Here is an 18,459-nt window from a genome sequence, read left to right as displayed (position 1 = left end):
AACGCGGATGCAGCCCTTGACCGCAACCTCTGGTCTGCTTTGAAATTTTCTGCGGAGCTCTCTTTGAACTGAACACACGCTAACAAACATGGGGGTTACGAAATCAATGGAAACATTGGTTTAACGCGGTGGATGGCCATGGGAACTTCAAAGAACCCATTTCAAACACCTCTCTAGATCAAAGGGGAGTGCAAGCCAATCCATGAGATTCAAATATCCCACACGCCTATTGATTAAGCCGTATGTTCTGACTTTTCTTGTGGAAAGGGTCAAAGGGTCATGGATTGCGGTCCTTCTTACCTCGGTGTGTGTGTGTGTGTGTGTGTGTATGTGTGCGCGTGTGTATGTGTGCATGCAGCGGTAAATGAAGAAGACAGGAATACATGTGCATGTGATTTCTTTCTTCAGTGGCTGCATGATTGAATAAAGATGGAACATAGGGACGTCTCAGCCTGACCTTGAGTTAAGTGTAGTTATGCTATCCCAGCATACTGTCAGTATGGTAATGCTTGCAGCCACAGCATCAGTTCCTCACCCTCAGAAAGGAGTCCAGCGCCCCGTTCTCCATGAACTCCGTCACGATCATGACCGGGCGGCTCTTGGTGACCACGCCCTCCAGGCGAATGATGTTGGGGTGGTCGAACTGGCCCATGATGCTGGCCTCGCTCAGGAAGTCCCGCCTCTGCTTCTCGGAGTAGCCGGCCTTCAGCGTCTTTATGGCCACGTAGATCTCCCGCTTCCCCGGCAGCTTCAGCCTACCTTTGTACACCTCTCCAAACTCCCCTGAAGAGGAGACATGCTCATTTAAACCCAGCACAGGTGGCAGCTAGTGGCGACATAGCTCAGGAGGTAAGACCGATTGTCTGGCAGTCGGAGGGTTGCCGGTTCAAACCCCGCCCTGGGCATGTCGAAGTGTCCTTGAGCAAGACACCTAACCCCTAACCCCTAACTGCTCTGGCGAATGAGAGGCATCAATTGTAAAGCGCTTTGGATAAAAGCGCTATATAAATGCAGTCCATTTACCATTTACCATTAATGATAGCAAGAGAGAGAGGGTTTTGTGTGGCCAAAAATGTGTTTATCTAGGCATGCAGTACCATCTCCAAAATACGAGCAGCCATCATGTATTATCTTTGTCTCATTGACTTGAACCAATCATACAGGTTTGTGTAGTGTTCTTCTGTGGAAGGTGACAGCTTCTGATTTGTTCAAACGTGACCAACAGGTTGACAGGCTCACTCCTATATCCCGCTGATATGGTTCTGAAACTTTCTCAATAAGTTCTGGAACTCTTGTAATGTACAAAACTAGTACTATGAGAATGATGAGAAGCGGGGTGACTGCTCGTACCAGCACCAATGACCTCTTCGATTTTCACAGAGGATACGTCGATCTCCTTGGCGAACTCTCGCACTGCCTCGTTTGGGTCCTCGTAGGTGAAGGGGTCTATGTAGATCTTCATCCCTGGGGACCCCGAGAAGTGGGTTGGGCAGCCAATGGGGGAGTGGCAATTTGTCAGATCTGGAGCACAGAGGGAAAAGTCTTTTTACAAAAGTGTCATTTCAAACAGCATACCGGCACCATTTCACACTGCACGCTACAGAGAAGAGGATCGTTTGTATGAAATTCTATACGGAACCATACGTGCTGAGTTCTGTAAATCATTCCTTCACAGCATAAAAAAAACGACGTTTGATAAAACTGTCTTCGCATCATTAAGCCACAAAGGAGAGAGAGAAAGAGACAGAACATGAACTGCTGGGAGGGAGAGTGGTGCTGGAAAGTGAAAGGAGCCTCTGTTTTCCTGTGCGCACAGACATTCCTCCCATTTAATAGTGGAAGAACCAATTTCTGAAGCAACTCTCCCAGCGGGACCCATAAATAGATAAACCCGCACAACACAAAATTATTCTCTGCCACTGCAATAGTCATAGACTGAGGTATGCTGGGAGATCCAGAAAAAAACAAGACAAACTGAAATGGAGAAAACGGGAAGGAAGACTAATATGCGACACCATGGAACAAAAAAAAAAATCATGAATCAGGAAAACAACAAGGTAGAAAACACCTTGGCCTTACTAACAGCTCAAAGTGGCACAAATTGCTCAGCCCAACTTCCCTGTCAGCCTCAAGGGAATAAGATAACCAAACTGAATCTAAACTAATGGTAGATTTCTAAGTCACGACTGTTTTAAGAAAAAGTCAATCCAGCCAATAAAGGTTTCTTATATAAGTGGAAGTGCATTTAGGTGTCATCCTGAAGGAGAAGCTGGGACACAGTGACAAAGCACTTCTGAAAAACCTTCCAAAAAGACATCATTACTGGGCATTCCCAAATCTTATGCATGAAGGTACCCAGTGTACTTCCTCAAGTTCTCTCAGCAGAAACATCTTTAAAAGAGGTCAAAGAGACATGCATATATTCTGTACACACTGTACTGTATGAGGTCATGGGCAAAGGTTAAGAGATTCAAAAAATATTTTCCTGATTCATATCAAAATTGTGTAGCTTTAGGTCACAAATGAAAGTTACATCGTAAGGAGTAATTTTAGCATTTGCACATTCAATAAAAATAACAGAAACAAGCCGCCGGGCAGACTCTGAAGCAGAGTGAGATTCAACAAAAACACGGGCTTGTAATTTAGCCCTCCAGGGAACTCTGTACACTCAGTGTGTGGAGTCTTAGAAAGAAAAAAAAAAGAAATTACAAGACATAGGAAGAACTAGGAATTGAGAATCTGTCTTAAATCTCATCAGTCACATGATGCTAGGAGAAGTGCCGTTTCTGACAGGAAATGAAATTAGCAGAAACGAGGGGAGATATGTCATAAGCGTAGGAACCTGTTCCACTTTGGGAGCCACAAACAAGCAAACTAAGGCAAACAAGAAACACATGTCAAACCAGACCTATGACGAGCCAGAAACTTTTACAATAGAGATAACAGCCCGCTCTGACGTTTGGATGGAAGGCGGCAGCCCCGTTTAGCTTGCGCCAGAGGCCTCTCTCCGCTCTGCTGAGAGAGTGGCACGGAACAATTCGCTCTCCAAGACGAAACCGGGAAATGAGGCGTGAGATGAGAGGGCCCTGGTGCGGGCGCTGACCCAACGGCACGGGAACACGCGCTGTCTCTGCCGCGAGATAAACCGCGCGGAGCTCGGGGCCCGGGGCCCAGGGCCCGGTCCGGACAGGCAGCCAGGAGGCACGGCGCGCACTGCCTCTTGAAGAGGACACGTCGGACGGCTAACAGATCTGAATCAGGGCTTTGCAAAACGCATTTGACAATTAAGCCAATCCATACACACTGTAATTTAGAGGATTCGCACTGGTGCTTGGAACAGCCACGGCGTGTCAGACAATGGCTTTCTGGCGATCAGAACTGGCACAGCACAGTTAGAATATTAGGTTCTGGCACAGTCTACGAATGCCAGCTTCGACTGGTTTTTTTTTTTTTTTTTAAACAATCGCAAACCCCCTTTCATGTATAATTTAACCGTTTATCAATTTTTGTTTCATCTAAAGTGGCGCTGTTTAAAATTTCATTTTTATAGCAGGAAGATTACGCGCAATATTGCATTTACCGTTTGCGCTTCTTTGATCAGTGTGTGCTCAGGGAACAAATCAAAAGTGTGGGACTGTTTTCTGCCTGCTCTAAAACAGCAGACAGAATTGGTTGCTGCTTGGGTACAGTGAGACATGCGTCACCTTAATATGCAAAATGTATTTCATATCACGAGCACATTTTATCATCTTTCATTTCATATTTATAATGGAGACTGCACTGTGAATATACCTACACAGTGCCAAATTTATTCTTCATTTTGTAGGCTGACGGTTGCAAGTGAGACACTGTTTAGCCTTGAGAGAGGTATTTCATCTGAGGTACTTATCCTAAACAAACATAAATAAAAACAAATCATGGACTTTCCAACATTGTTGGGAGTTGTTGTCGACATTAAAATCTCCATCCACCCGTCCATTTTCTAAATCGCTTACTCCTGGTCAGGATAGTGGGTTGCAGGAGCCTATCCCAGCATACACTGGGTGAAAGGCAGGAATACACCCTGGACAGGTCGACAACCCATCATAGGGCCCAAACCCCATTCACTTCCCAAGGGCAATATAGACTCTCCAATGGACCTAACCTGCATGTCTTTGGACTGTGGGATGAAACCCTCACCAACACAGATAGAACATGCAAACTCCAGAGAGAGGCGTTTCTGTTTTTCATTTGGTTTGGCATCTCACATGAGACAGCATCTCATACAGTGTCCCGACTGCTGCACGGTGATATTTGTTAACTGATCCAGAGGGAAGATTGCCTGTTGCTGCTGGTCCACCAACCCCACTTCCAGCAATAACTTTCCCAGGTCTTCCATCCAAGTACTAACCAAGGCCAAACCAGCTTCAGTAAATGGACTTGAGAAGTACATAGGGTGGCAGCTGGCTCCATAGGCACACTGCCTCAAATTCTAATGGCGGTAGAAGCAACAGTCAGTCCATAGCAATCTACACTGTGCCTTATCATCAAGCATTGATTGAGGGTTTTTCATTTCCCTGGATACAGTGAGTGTATGTGCACGTGCGTGTGCTGCAGGCCTCTGAAAAGAGGCCGGCTGCACACAGGAAGTGGGAGCAAGCAGACGAGAGTGTACAGTACAGCACAACAGCTGTAAACCACAGGGGAGGATTGACTGCTAATTGGCTGAGTCTACAATCACGGGGGGGGAGGCAACAGATTGACCAACAAGGGTGCCAAACAGCAGCCAGCGCCGCACGTTATCTGGTGTCAAAACATGGCGGGTCCAGATGCTGAAGCAGGCTCTCCGTGTGCTCCAGCGCTAGAGAAGAATGGAGCCGCGCGGCGGCGTTTGGGGAAGCAGATGCGCACGGTGGCGGCAGTGGCGGAACGGCCCCCGCGCCCCTTCATCGCGGCTCAGTCTGCCCGCCACCATGCACGCGCTCCTGTGGGACCCCACTTAGCAACATCTGTACCCCTCCTCAAGCACCGAAGCCAACTGCCATTATTGTTTTATTTGTTTATTTATCCATCTATTTTCACAGGATGGAGATCTGGAGTCCATCTGGAACCCCTTCACTGGGGCTGGCGCGTGTATGTTGCAGAGACCCCGCTGCATTTGAAGGGTCTGAGACGCAATGCAGCAGACAAAACGTTCTGTGCAAAAGGTCTGGAAGAGGGTGTCCTTCAGCTTTAGCTCTCGCATGTCCGCACATCGTACACATTGCGCATTAAATATTTCACAGTGAATTTTTGCACTTAATTATCTATTTTCAATGCGCGGAGCTTCATTCTGATTCAAAGGGGAAAAAATCTTCTGTAATTAATTTCAGAAAAAATAATCATGTTCTGAGAAATTGAGGAAAAAGTTCAATTTTATTCTTCTCTAAATTGCATTTGATGAATTGTGTATTCTTCTTTGTTAATTATATTTCGTTTCCATCTCATAGCTTCAGAAAGAGCGTACAAAGCCTACAGAGAACACGACAGCCGGAAAAAGCAACCTGAGAAAGTGCGGCTTTAAAAACGTTACCAAAAATTTTACTGAAATACGCAGACATGCCTTTTCAGGGTTAAGAATAACACTCCTGAGAGGAGGCTTGTTATCACTGTAGATGATAAATACACCTCCCTTTTAAATCGTATTAAATCATAACAAAGGCACATTTATTCCAATCTACTGCTGCATATCTGAAAGAAAAGCTTGATTGAAGGGGCTGCATATGAAAGGAAAATTTGATATTATACCTCCTGCACTTGCATGCAAACAATGGTTTGCACGCAGACAGACAGACACACACAAATTTCCGCACACACACACAAACACGGCAGACACACACACACGCACGCACGCACGCACGCACACAAACACCTCTCACTGTATGAGAGCGGTCAGCTCACCTCGCCCAGTGCTGTAATGTTGCAGTTTGTCACTGTACACGGCGTCCTTGGTGTACGCTCTCTTCCTGTGGAAAAAGTTTCAGAATTTATGCTGACACTGAGACAGTGGACAGTAGCCAACGAGAGCAAAAATGTGTAATAATCTTAAATGCCATTCACCAGAGTGAATATCTATGGTTTTACACAGCGTTGGATTGATCTGGCCCGACTTTACATATTCTTTGTGGGACGAAAGAAACATGTCTGTTAATAACCATAATCCAAAATCCTTATAAGTTAAAGTGATCTTTACCTTCATGAACAGACCATTACTATAATAATCAGGTTCGGCCTATTATAAATGACTCTCTAATAGTAAACTGACATCAACAGTAAACTGGTCTATCCCAGAATAATGTACCCTGTCCTATAGTAAACTGGTCTAATAGTTAACAGGTCTATCCCATAATAATCTGGTCTGCTTTATAGTAAACTGGTCTATCTTATAATAATTTGTTCTGTTGTTATGCAAATGGGTTTGTCCTAAAGTGAAAAGCTCTGTCCAATAGCAAAGGGTGCTGCCCAATGGGGAATTTTGGGAAGGGGGAGTGGGGTGGGGGGGCAGTATGTACCTTCTACAGACGATTGAAATGGCCACCAGTGAAACGATGAACACCACCCCGGCCGCCGCCGAGCCCGCGATCAGGGGCAGCTGCTCCCTCAGCTCCGACTTGTAGTCATCTGCTCCGCCCACCGGGGAAGGGTGGAGGGGGGGTCGGGAAAAACAGAGGGGAAAGGGGAAGAGCAAAAAAAGGGGCGGGATAGGCGAGGGAAAGAAAGCAGGGGGACGGAGCGAGGGAGAAGACGGGGCGGAGACAGCAGAAGGGGAGGAAAGACAAGGAGAGACGGGCAAGGAGGAGGGGGAGGGAAGGAAAGGTGGAGATCCAGAGGAAGAATACAGGGAGGGGGGGGGAATGGAAGGGGTGGGACAAAATGGAGGGATGTAAGCTCAGGTGAACATCAGCATAACAGGACATTAGCGTGTTAGCGCGGCGGGGGCCAGTGTAGGGTTTTGCCCTGAAACAGGCCTCAGGATTTCTGCTTCACCACAGCGGCGCAGAATGTCTGCCATTGCCAGGCAGCGTTTGCTGCATTCCAGCCACGCTCTGGAGCGCTGCTCTCTCAGTCCGCAGACCGCGAAGAGCGCCTCGGAATTTTCTTCAGAAATACTTAAAAGTGAACGAGGCTTGGGGTGCGGTCCGTATGGAGGCTGGCTCTACATCCGTGCCTCCCCCCTGCGTGGGTGGGGGTCCGATCCCTGCAAAGGTACCTTCTGAACCGCAGACCCTGCTCTACCCGTTACTCTCTCTGCTTTCTACCTGTCTGAATAAATAAAAGAACAACTAGACAGGTGGGCAGACATGTCCACTGTCCTTTTTTAGAAAAAATGTTAAGACATAGGACTTTTAGACATTCGGAAAGTCCAGTTTAATAAACAGTGATGTTTGGCATGCAACGCTTTATGATTTCAAATTTCACACGGTAAAGGACTTCTAAAGGTATGTAAAATGTCAAAACAACCTTTCAAAGTAGCCTAATTAAAGTATGTTTTAAAAATAAATTTTCTGTATTTCTGAGGTTCATTGTATGTTTTTCAAGAATTTCATTAGCCGGCGAGAAGTTCATCTTGGTAACTTAAAGACCGTCTCTGAATGGATTTGAGTAGTACCAGAGTGGCAATTTAACTCAAGAGTCTGACGATGAAATACTGTTGAAGTCTACTTTAAGAGCGCTTTCAAATATACAATCAGCACCTGAATGGCCACCTGTATGTGCTCAGAATGCAAATGGAACACCATTGCCACTGCTCATACGCGATTCTCACCGAGCGAGCGGGGTGTTTGGTAAGCCCTGCCATACGCGTGAGTGCCCTGACTGACGATGACTCAAACGCTCCTTCGGCACTCCAAACACGCCCGATTCGAAGGCTGCGGATGTCAATCAAACCACTTCAGAGGGGTATTGCCGTGGCTGATGAATGACACGGAACATACCTGCTCACCAGGCTTCGAGCGCCGCTCAAGGAGACCACCAGCAGCGTAATTTTATAGAAGAACCTCCAACTTGTGATTTTTTTTAATCATCAAAAGGAAAGGAAACTTTCCGCGCGTGCGGTAAAACGGAACAGACTCGAACGGCAGGCCCGACGATGCACCTGAACATGGAGCGAAACTGGCGTGTTGCGCTAGCTGAATCTCAAATGTCCTCCTGGTGGGCCAAATGACATGCTCACCAACTCATTATAGCCTGTCTTAATGTCTGACTCCATCATGATATCTGGCTCGCTCTCTCTCCCCCTCCACTCTCTCTAAGGACAGACATCATTTGCCCGGTACAGTGTTAAAGGCAGACAGGGAACTTCAGAACAGGTGTCTCTGCTGCAACACTCAATTGCACACCTCCCAATTAAAATCACTTACTTTCACCATTACATTTACCAGCCATTAAGCACAGACTTTAAATAGACTGAGGGGTGAGGTGAGGCAATAGGGATCTGTGGGGAGGGTGCTACTTGCCTTGAGAGGGACAGAATGATACAGTATCTCCTTTCCGTGCCGCTAATTGTCTTAATAATGGACGTGTCTTGGCATGAGACAAACAAATGTTCATTGGGATGTAATCAGGGAGCAGCTGCCTGGGACAGAGCTCAAGCCGCTCTCTGCCACCATCAATATCACTGTCGCCATCATAACTCTCATTATCGTCACCTTAATAACCATCAGCATCACCATCACCGCCAGCATCGTCTTCAGCACAATCAAAACCACCATCACCATCGTAACGATAATCACTGGCATCGCTGTCTTATCTCCATTAGCAAGTGAAGCAGATAAGTGTATAACTATGACACACTAAATACATGTACAATAATGCCCATGATATTGATGTGTGCGTGGGTGTGTGTTTGTGTGTGTGCATGGGTGTGTGTTTGTGTGTGTGCGTGCACGTGTGTGCGTGTGTGCATGCATGCTTGCATGCATGCATGCGTGTGTGGGCGCGTGTGCGCGTGTAGTGTTTGTGTGAAAGTGCAGAAACAGACCAGATGCACTCCAGTTTTAACAGAGCCCGCTTTGTTTGATCACTGCTGATGACTCAGGAGGAGAAAACAGAAATGAGGTTGGACGGTAATGCGCAGGTAAACAAACACGCAGCCCGGCGGATCCGCAGTCTCTACGTTTACCACTTAATAAACACGAGATGCGTTTTACTGCGTGGAACAGAGCGATGGCTTTGAGTGTTGCAGAGAGGTGGAGAGCCGTGTTTGTGATGCAGTTAAACGCACATTCAGACCGACGGCCCCTCCCCTCTCACACCCCCCCCCCCCCCCCCCGCCCCCGCCCAGGAGAGAGGGAAGGGAGGAAAGGTACTGAGTGTGACAGAGCAGCTCATTGCATGCGCTGACAGGAAGTCTGTCGGTGGAGCAGGTGTCCACACTTTCAGGACAATCCCAGGCCCCGTGGCTGATAATTAAATACATCAGTGAGTAATCACTGCTAAAGCAATCTGGGATAGCTCTTCAGCGAAACGCGGACGCCGCACACACCAATCAGCTCAGCGCGTCCTATCGAGCGCGGGTTTCTTGCACATATGCGCACGCACACACACACACACAGGTGCGATACCTACAAACGCACACGCTCGCACACCCCACAGTCACACACCCGCAAATGCACATGCACAAACATGCACCCACACGCGCGCGCACACACACACACACACACTCACCATCTGTCAGGGTCTGGAAGCACATCTTGCCGCTGTACTTGCCAAAGCCGGCCACGGTGCGGGCGCGGACCTGCATCACGTACATGGTGCCGGGCTTCAGGCCGTCCACGCGAGCCGTGTTGGTCAGGCTCTTCACCATGGACGAGTTGAACTCGGTCTGGTCCTGCACGAGAGAGAGAGCCCCAGACGAGAGCGTCACAGCCTGGACACAGCACAGCTGACTATAACAACGCTCCTTCAGCTCAGCTCCCGTATACACTGAAGAACACAAGCCGAATGCTCAGAATGACTAGCGCTAGCAATGACATACCATGCATTACATACATACATATCCACACCATTCACTGAGTCTGCATGAGACCTGCACCTGTTTCTCCCCAATGAAACATACCCCCCGCAATCACGCTTTATTACCAAGGAGAAAACAATCCCATCCAACCCAATTAAGCGCAAAACACAAAGAGAAGCAAACAAAGAGAACATGAGAGGAGCCGCGCAGTCGGGAAACGGTCACAATTACCCACTCGTTTATTTTCTGTTTGTTTCAGGACTTCGGCAGACACCTAATTAGCTGAGGAGATAATGAATGGCTGGCTCTCTTGATTCTGGTGTCTGAAGTACCGCAAGCGCTAATTATTATGAAAAACTTGTTTATTTCGAGAGTTTGTTTGTTTTAAAATAAGGGAGCAATTCTCCGGAGTTATTACTGTAAACCCTTCTCAAACACTCCTGTCCTCCTTATTTGTCAATTAAATGATCTATAATGTATTATCTAGAAAAAATAACCTTTAATGACCTTGGGTTTTTTTTATAGGGTATCAGAGAAAGTGCACTTTCTAACTCGCCGACCCATCAATTCAGTAAGTGGACGGAAGCAAAAAGCCCCAAGCTAATAGCAATGGATTTATTTTAAGAGCGGATGGTAAAAACAGCGATTGAGTAAATGTTTAATGCTTAAATACATTCTGCTGTGTTCATATTTCCTCACAAACGCGAATGGGTAGGTCAACAATGATCAAAATGAACTCATCAAACTTGGCATGTGAGGATTAAAATGAACACACACACATTTATTCGCAATTCAAAGGGCAGGTGTTGATTGAAACCAACCTACGGTCTCTTATTTGGTTCTAGCGTTTATGAAGTAAAGGCAACACAGCTGGAAGCCCATTGAAAACTGAGGAAAATGGCTGGCTTTCAAACTGCAAGCCCTCATATAATGAACATCAGACTGAATCAGCATTTTCACTGCATCTATATATAAGCCAGTTATGAAAAACTGAAAAGAAAACCAGTTATGGCTAATATTTAGAGATGATTTTCATATGAATGTTCTATCATGTATTCATTGTAATCCTTCATATAAAATATCCCACACAGCATTTTGTGTGTCCCAGTTCTTGAATAAGCACTCATAATACAAAGAACTAACCAAGAGTCAATTACAATTGTGGGAGTCCATGTCTGTGTGCATACAACCCTGCATGGGCGCATTTATGTATTGGGTTTGTCTGTGCGTCGATGTGGGAGTTGGTGTGTGTCTGCATGTTTGTCTCTCAAAGCTTAACCAGCCTCTGGGGCTTGGTGTTCTCGGGTTTTCGGCCACCTCTGCCATAACGAATCCGGCCCAGATGCTGCTGATTAAGGTGAGCTGCTGCCCGGAGCAGAGGATGCTGGGAACCAGAAATCATTCAGGCCTGTCACTACTGAAAGCCCAGGCTCAGCCCTATCAATACCTCAGACAGAGATGGAATATGACAGCCAGAGAATCAGGCATCACCCAAACTCACTGCCGCAGGCTGATAGCAAGCTATGAATGCCACTCCTTGGCCAGAACTGCATTTTGCTGTCTACCTATATCTTCCCTGGTAATACGATCTGACTCAAAATTGACAGATATTTATAGCTACTGTGTGTGCGCATGTGCGCGTGCGTGTATGTGTGTGCGCGTTTGTCTTTGTGTGTGTGTGTGTGTGTGTGTGTTTGTCTTCATGTGTGTGTGTGTGCGTGTGTGTTTGTGTTTTTATGTGTGTGTGAGTGTGCACGTTTGTGTTTGGTGGACTGGAATGAGCAGAGAACAAAGGAAAATGACCCTCTGAGAGAAGGCAGAAATAAGGGAGGAGAGCAGGAGGAAGGGTTGGGCCAGACGTGATCCAACTCAGCGAAATAAACCGAAATAAACAATGCTAAAACCCAATTTCCTCATTCATAAACCTCCCTATCAATGAACAGCTGAGGACAACACTAATGGGAAAATTGGTTTGCATGTAATAGCCTATTAGGGATAAATTGCATTAGGAGCTACTGGACACTGTGACAAAGACAAATGTTATGTGCTAGCGATACACGGGCCTAGCGTCCGAATCGAGCCAGCTTGAGTTATGAAGCAAAGCCACCTCTTTCACCATCGCAGGGTTTCAGACACACAAGCGTGCCGTTTGTTCCACGTTTGTCCTCCAGTTTTCATAAATCTTTTATGCGCCGAGACGCGAATGAGACCTGGGAGCAGTGGCGACCGGGGAAGATTACAAATCAAAATCTATTTATACGAGGGCTACTCCAATCAAAACACGACATCAATAACCAAAAATAGCTAAACCAATTACTGGAAGAGCTCTGCAATTTCATTCGCAAATTACCCCAAAGGGGATTTAAAAAGTTATTTTGGGCTCCACTAAATGAAACTGAATACGTACACGCTCAGGCAGACAAAGGGAAAAGAAAAGACATTTTAAAAAATTACCATAGCAAATTGTGCATTTGTACTGCAACTGCAGGGCAATCACACACAGAAATTCAGAGTTAAATCAACATAGATTATGAGTCCAAAACTCTATTAGAGTTAAAGGCACTCCCATCAGAGTTGATTATATACTAAACATTTTGCCGTTCTGAATCACATGTACTGCAATATATCTCCCTTATTATTACAAGTGCATCTGCAGTATGATATAAACCCAAATTTCAGCTCAGAACAGAAGGAACAGAACAGAGGACCGATTTCAAAGTAAAGATTAAATATAATCATAATACTTTTAATTCTTACCGTAGATCAACAGTCCTTAGCAAAACATGCATTTATGCTGGTCACTTATAGTATATGAATACTGTGTATACAGTATAATACAGTTCAGTATGAATAAACAACAAAAGCCGAAAAGCACAATTCTTGTTCATTAAAGTTCATTGCTTTAGGTTACCACAGAGCTCCGATGTTTGACAGACGTGGCTGCGAATGACTAGTTTCAGAACGACTGCTAAGACTGACAGACACCGAGCATCAGAACGAGTTCACCCACAGTAGAGCGCGCAGTGTGAAATACAGCTGTGTCTCTGCACCAATTACCACACTGTTAAAGTGACCCCGGCCAATGAGTGATGGCGGTGAGTATGCAAGACCAGCAGGGCGGTGCCGCGCGTGGGCGGGCGGGTACTTAGCGTACTTCTCTCCGCCTCCTTCCACGCCTTTCGCAGAGGGGCCTGCGACGGCCAAGAGCGCTAACCTTTTCCCGCTGTCAGTCAAGTGGGATTTAAAGGAGCCCCGCTTTTATTTACTCTCCTGTGACAAGGCGCTGGCAGGGGGAGGGCGGATGGAAGCCGGCCAATGGGAGGCCGTGCCAGGAGGAACAGACTGCTTCGATTGACGCGGTGAGTTCGGGGTCGACGCACTGGCAGGTGAGGGCTGTTGGCAGCGCCGGGTGGAAACTGTCGCTTAGCGGGCGACTGCGAGGAAAGAGCGCCCCCTGTAGGTCCCTGACTAAAATACAGCAAGTATTCCTCTGTGACCCTGATTGAGCCGGACAGATCTGGCACCTGATGCAGATGCACAAACACGCTACCCCGCTGTCTATCACATGGCCTCTCAGCGCATCTAATAAAGGCAGCCTTTTCTAGCATAGTCCATTTTGCAGCCTTTAGGCTATAGTCATATCAGCCGAAGCCTTCTTTCAGCGCTGTCCAATTTCGAGACGCTTGACTGTTTGAAACGTTTTATCTGCCGGGTGTGATGTGGAAAAAGCCTGTCAAGACTTCATTTTGTATACAGTTGAGTAAAAGGAAGCATCCAAACTGTTAATGGATGGTTAGTCTTTGAGCTCTGTCCTCATTTCCAGATTGTGATGATGTACTGAAAAAAAGATTTCAAACGTCCTTCAAATCCATTCGCCGACTAATCTGCTTACTCTCGGCACTGCACGTCAGTATCTTGCCCATCCACCATCTCCGCTGTCTCAGTCGGGCCCCTGATAACCTCCCCGTGTCAGAGCCTCCTGCCTTTGACTCACCCGGCAGAATGACGGGCTCGTCAGCGCTGCTCTCCGCGGCGGCCGTGACGTCGAGCGGGACCCCAGAGACGCGCGATCTCCATTTCGCTGACTCCAGTAGCGCCGGCCGCCCTCACGAGAACCTCTCCCCTACCCTCCTCTTTACGGGCCCGCGCTGCGTTCGGCGGCCCGCGGGCGAGGTGTTGGGAAAAATCCGACGGGGCGGTAAAAAGGCTGTTCGAAGCTGAGAGCTGCGCTTTCCAGAACCAAAGAGAGACGGTCGTGCCCCCTGAAAGCGCCCCACCCCCAAAACAAAAGTGCTTTCTCCGTCACAACCCCACACACAGTGATATCCTAAATAAAGATCTGCACAAATGCTGTATGGATTTTACTGTGTGAACAGCATGACTATGACCCCCACCCTATCCCCACAGCAGTGCTTAGAGTCATCATTTCTACAGCACTAACGTCATGTTAATGATATGTTAACGAGAAAAAAATACAATCTAAACATACAGTCTTTTGTCCATTTCCACACACACAGTGATCTTGCTCAAATCACTTCCTCCAACAGAAAGCTGTTTGGAACGGCCTGTCCTGATGGATATTTTCACACAGCAGTGAAAGTGATTGTTTTAAGTACAAAGGTAAATTTCCCGTGACGTTCTAATGGACAGAGATGGTGTTTTCTATGGAGACGAAAGGCCAGCGCTAAAATAAACGCTAATGAAGACTGCGCTTCGGTAGTGAGGCCTCCTCCCTTAATGACTGCGCGCTCCAGCTCGACGCTGCCAGTTCCACCGCCAGGCTTTTCCGAGCGTCGGAAGCGCGGGAGGACTGTGAGGGGTTATACGGGCTCTGTCCCTGTCTGCTGAGCGTGCGTAGCCAGTCCGACTGCGGACACTGGCGCACTGTTCCCACCCGGCCCCCGGGGGCCGCGACCGCGCACAAAACCGCCACGGAGCTAATGGAAGCCGTGACCTTTTCTTTGGCGAGCCTTCCGCCCGTCCTGAGGGGAAGAAAATAAATGAGACTCAGCCTTGTTTCTTAAAACTTTTCATTCGGTTCAAGCTCGCTTCCCAAATTACAGGTGTCGGTGTTGAGGAATGCGGGGTGAGGGGCAGGGTGACCCGCACTGCTCCTGGTTCCCATGTGCCAGCCCGGGATATGCCCCGCCCCACAGTCAGCTCCTCTCTGATTGGCTGAGGTCAGGTACTGGGACAATGAGTTACAGCTCTCTTCTGACACAGAGGAAGCCCTCCAAGCCAAAGTGATATTTACAAAACACCAGAGATCTCTTTCTAGATCTCTGCCTCCTGTCCTCTTTTCTCTAACTCTCTCTCTCTCCTTTTTCCTGACATAGAGAAAGTTAATTGTTAACAGACATACAAAAGTAAAAAATGTGAACTATTCACTATGTCAAATTGAATGACAAATTACGTAAATATTACAACAATCGCCTGCTGCTTTCTTACTACGTATATTCTCTTGCATTATTGGATATGTACGAAAATCATAGTTGTGGTCAATTCCATTGCAACTCGGAAAACTAACTGAAAACAAACTAATTTAAAAATAGTCAAATATTGTGGACACTTCAATTCATTAACTGAATTCCTATTCATTTTCTATCAACACCAATAGTACATAAAAGGTTTGCAGTACACAGTAAATTAATATAATATATCTGGGTGTTTATATGAAATGATGAATGCTTTCACACATTTTAAAGCAAAAAGGTTTACACTCTGCTTTGGAGTAACCTGAAGTGTATTTTCTGGCTTTTAACTGCTCTAAACCATTAAATAATAGGTTTTTTAGAATATTTTTTTCAAAATTACATCAGCATTAGAATGTTCAATTAAGAACATTCTGATCTCATCTGCAATTTGTAGGTTGTTCTGTATCAAAACCATTCTGCTTTGCACACACACACACAAACAGAAACATTAAAATTTTATGGGGGTTTGTGGATAGATATGCAACTTCTTGCATCATACATGCATCTGCACACGCCTGCTGTGGCGTAGAAATTAGCCCAAGAAACGAAAACCTACAACTTTTAATTTTTTCACCCACAAAGTCATTGTGAAACACAGGTACAATTATACTGCTGTACACCTGTTCGCTAGGTGAAAGATGCCTGCAGTATGTAGCCTTCATTGCCTGTGTTGGCTACCTACCTATCACAATAGCTCAGTTCAAAGTTAATTTTTTTCTTTTACAGGTACAGAGAACCAATGGTGGTGAATCACCATGCAACAGAACTCTTGTCTATTTCCACATATCAGTAAATGATGGTATTTGCACCTTTTTCCTGGTCTCGGTCTTGAAGATAAGCAAAAATCCTTTGCAATCCTTTGAAAGTTTCAAATGAACTTTTTTGTAATTATCTTTCTCGTTAAAAACAATCAATCGTGGTGTTTTGCATTTCGAATGTCTCTGCATCATTAATAAACAATGTGAGCAGCGCTGGAGGGCCAGGAGGGGGTTCTGGTAGTGCAGGTGCACCCGGGCCCACAACTGGATTCCCTATCTCTGAGAACGGGTTTCTCGTAAGTCTTTTAAAGATAACTTTATCAGTGATCACTGTCTGGAGAAATTCACTGGGCTTTAATGCAGTTTTCATGCTTTATAAACTGCCAATTTGGGTAATGTTCCACACTCAAGGTTACTTACTTGAGTGTGGAACATTGTAATGTATTGAAATGGAATGTCTTCTATTAGGAACAATAAGACTGAGGTAAAAAAAAAAAGAGCTATCTTTGATAGTAAAAACGAGAAAGCATTTAAATGTATCACCCTTGTCGTGATCAAGATGACTTGTCGGTAAAATGATTTGCATAAAGTCATGGTATTCCCCAACGGCTGTCAGTTTTACATCATGTGTCATCTGCTGTGGTTTCCAATGAAAAAAAGTGTTTATGTTGATAAGGGAAAGCTACCACCAAAAGAGACGAGACAATGGGCAATGCCTTCTATATTCAAGCATAAAAGTTATGCTTAGAAAAATAAAAAGTGGTACGCTCACAAAAAAGAAACTTCCAAAATTGAACACCTTTTAGTGCCCTATTCTGCCAGGTATTTTGATGATGTTAATGAGGACCAGGCAGAGAAAGCTAACAATAGCATCGCAGCCTGCTTTTGGCCAGTATCTCTGCCATCACCTTCAAGGGCTAGCAAGGGTAGCCTTTACAGTATTCTCCTACTACCTGTGAAAGGAGATAAAAGATAAACGTACAGATATGTCCACAGTTGTAACCTAGGTACGTCTCTCTCTCTCTCCCTCTCTCTCTCTTTATTTCCTGTGTGTGTGTGTGTGTGTGGGTGATTCTCATCTATATAGAGATATCTACGTTGACATCATGCCTGCTTCACTAGTGGTGTGCAGCTATGCTGAGTTGCAAACAGGAAGTGACAATGCTGCAGGTTTGAATCGCAGCGAGACGCCACTTTATCCTTGAACACAGAGCTTGACCCTCAATCACATCAGCAGATGACTAGCAGTAAACACGATTGATGTGAAAAGTGGAAGGCCTGTCTGGATGAAGGTGCCGGCTAAGCAAATCAATACTACAGTAAGACATAAAAGGGTTTCCAACATTTGAAACAGATCTTTTATCGCTGCCACCACCGCCTTGCCCGGCTCACAGATCAGAAATATAGGCTATATTCAGAACGCAGGACACAAAAGAACCCGGAACACTGTCGGTTCCATAAACTCAGCTTTTCGTTGGCATGATGCTCACCATCTGCGCAGTGAAGTGTGTTATGACAAATGAATCTCCAGAATAATTGGATATTGTGGTGAGAATTGTGGGCATTGTAAGTGGACAGCCCATGAGGGGAACTCCAGCAGACTCTCTCTCAGGGTACACACTAAAAACCTCACAGCCGAGAGGTGCTGTCCTTCTAAACGCTCGCCTTTAATGCAAAGACTATCCTGATGAACAATGCGTGCCTGCGGGTGAATGTGTGTGTGTGTGTGTGTGTGTGATCTAACTAAACCTTTCTCTGGACTGCCCTGTGCATTATAGCAAAAAAAACAGAAGAATGAGACCAATCTCCACTTAACAAGCGAGAGGCTGTTGGGGACGGGGGCGGGGGATGCTGGGTATTTGAGTATTTTTTCTAGGTTGGAGTGCCCTTTTCTCACTTTGAGCCCCTGCCCCTCAAAAAGTCTGTGCAAGGCCATGGTAATACATTAGTATTAAAGTATTAATAACAAGCAGCTAATAATACTCTATGAAGCATAAACACATATTCCTAAATGCTGCTGAACACTCATTCATGATTTTGGATGAACATCTTTGTATTACAAAAGTAGTCAATATGCATGTAGCTGTACTAATCTCCTGCCATTACTGAAGACAAAGTTTCAAACAAAACACAGCTCATTGCTTCACCATACAGTGACAGTAAGAAACCCGTAAGAGAGTTGGACCTACAAACCCTCGCTACTGACGAAGGACAACTAGTTATTAACATGCCGGTGCCGCACGTGGACCCTGGA

The 18,459-nt window shown here is 45.9% G+C and overlaps 1 protein-coding gene across 2 annotated transcripts in view; it reads right to left on the bottom strand.

The window, feature by feature from the left end:
• The window catches only part of LOC135256484 (ephrin type-B receptor 1-like), a 155,328-nt gene that overhangs the window by 22,669 nt on the left and 114,200 nt on the right, over nucleotides 1–18,459 (bottom strand). For both annotated transcript variants that reach the window (XM_064338293.1, XM_064338292.1), the window contains 5 exons: nucleotides 9,685–9,847; nucleotides 6,531–6,639; nucleotides 5,920–5,984; nucleotides 1,351–1,521; nucleotides 536–783 (listed from right to left, as the gene is read on the bottom strand). In XM_064338293.1, the coding sequence (XP_064194363.1) occupies nucleotides 536–783; nucleotides 1,351–1,521; nucleotides 5,920–5,984; nucleotides 6,531–6,639; nucleotides 9,685–9,847 (756 nt within the window). The remainder of the gene's footprint in view (nucleotides 1–535; nucleotides 784–1,350; nucleotides 1,522–5,919; nucleotides 5,985–6,530; nucleotides 6,640–9,684; nucleotides 9,848–18,459) is intronic.

This window comes from Anguilla rostrata, chromosome 6 (assembly GCF_018555375.3).
Source record: "Anguilla rostrata isolate EN2019 chromosome 6, ASM1855537v3, whole genome shotgun sequence".
NCBI classification, from domain to species: Eukaryota; Metazoa; Chordata; class Actinopteri; order Anguilliformes; family Anguillidae; genus Anguilla; species Anguilla rostrata.
This window is presented reverse-complemented; position numbering and strand designations above follow the sequence as displayed.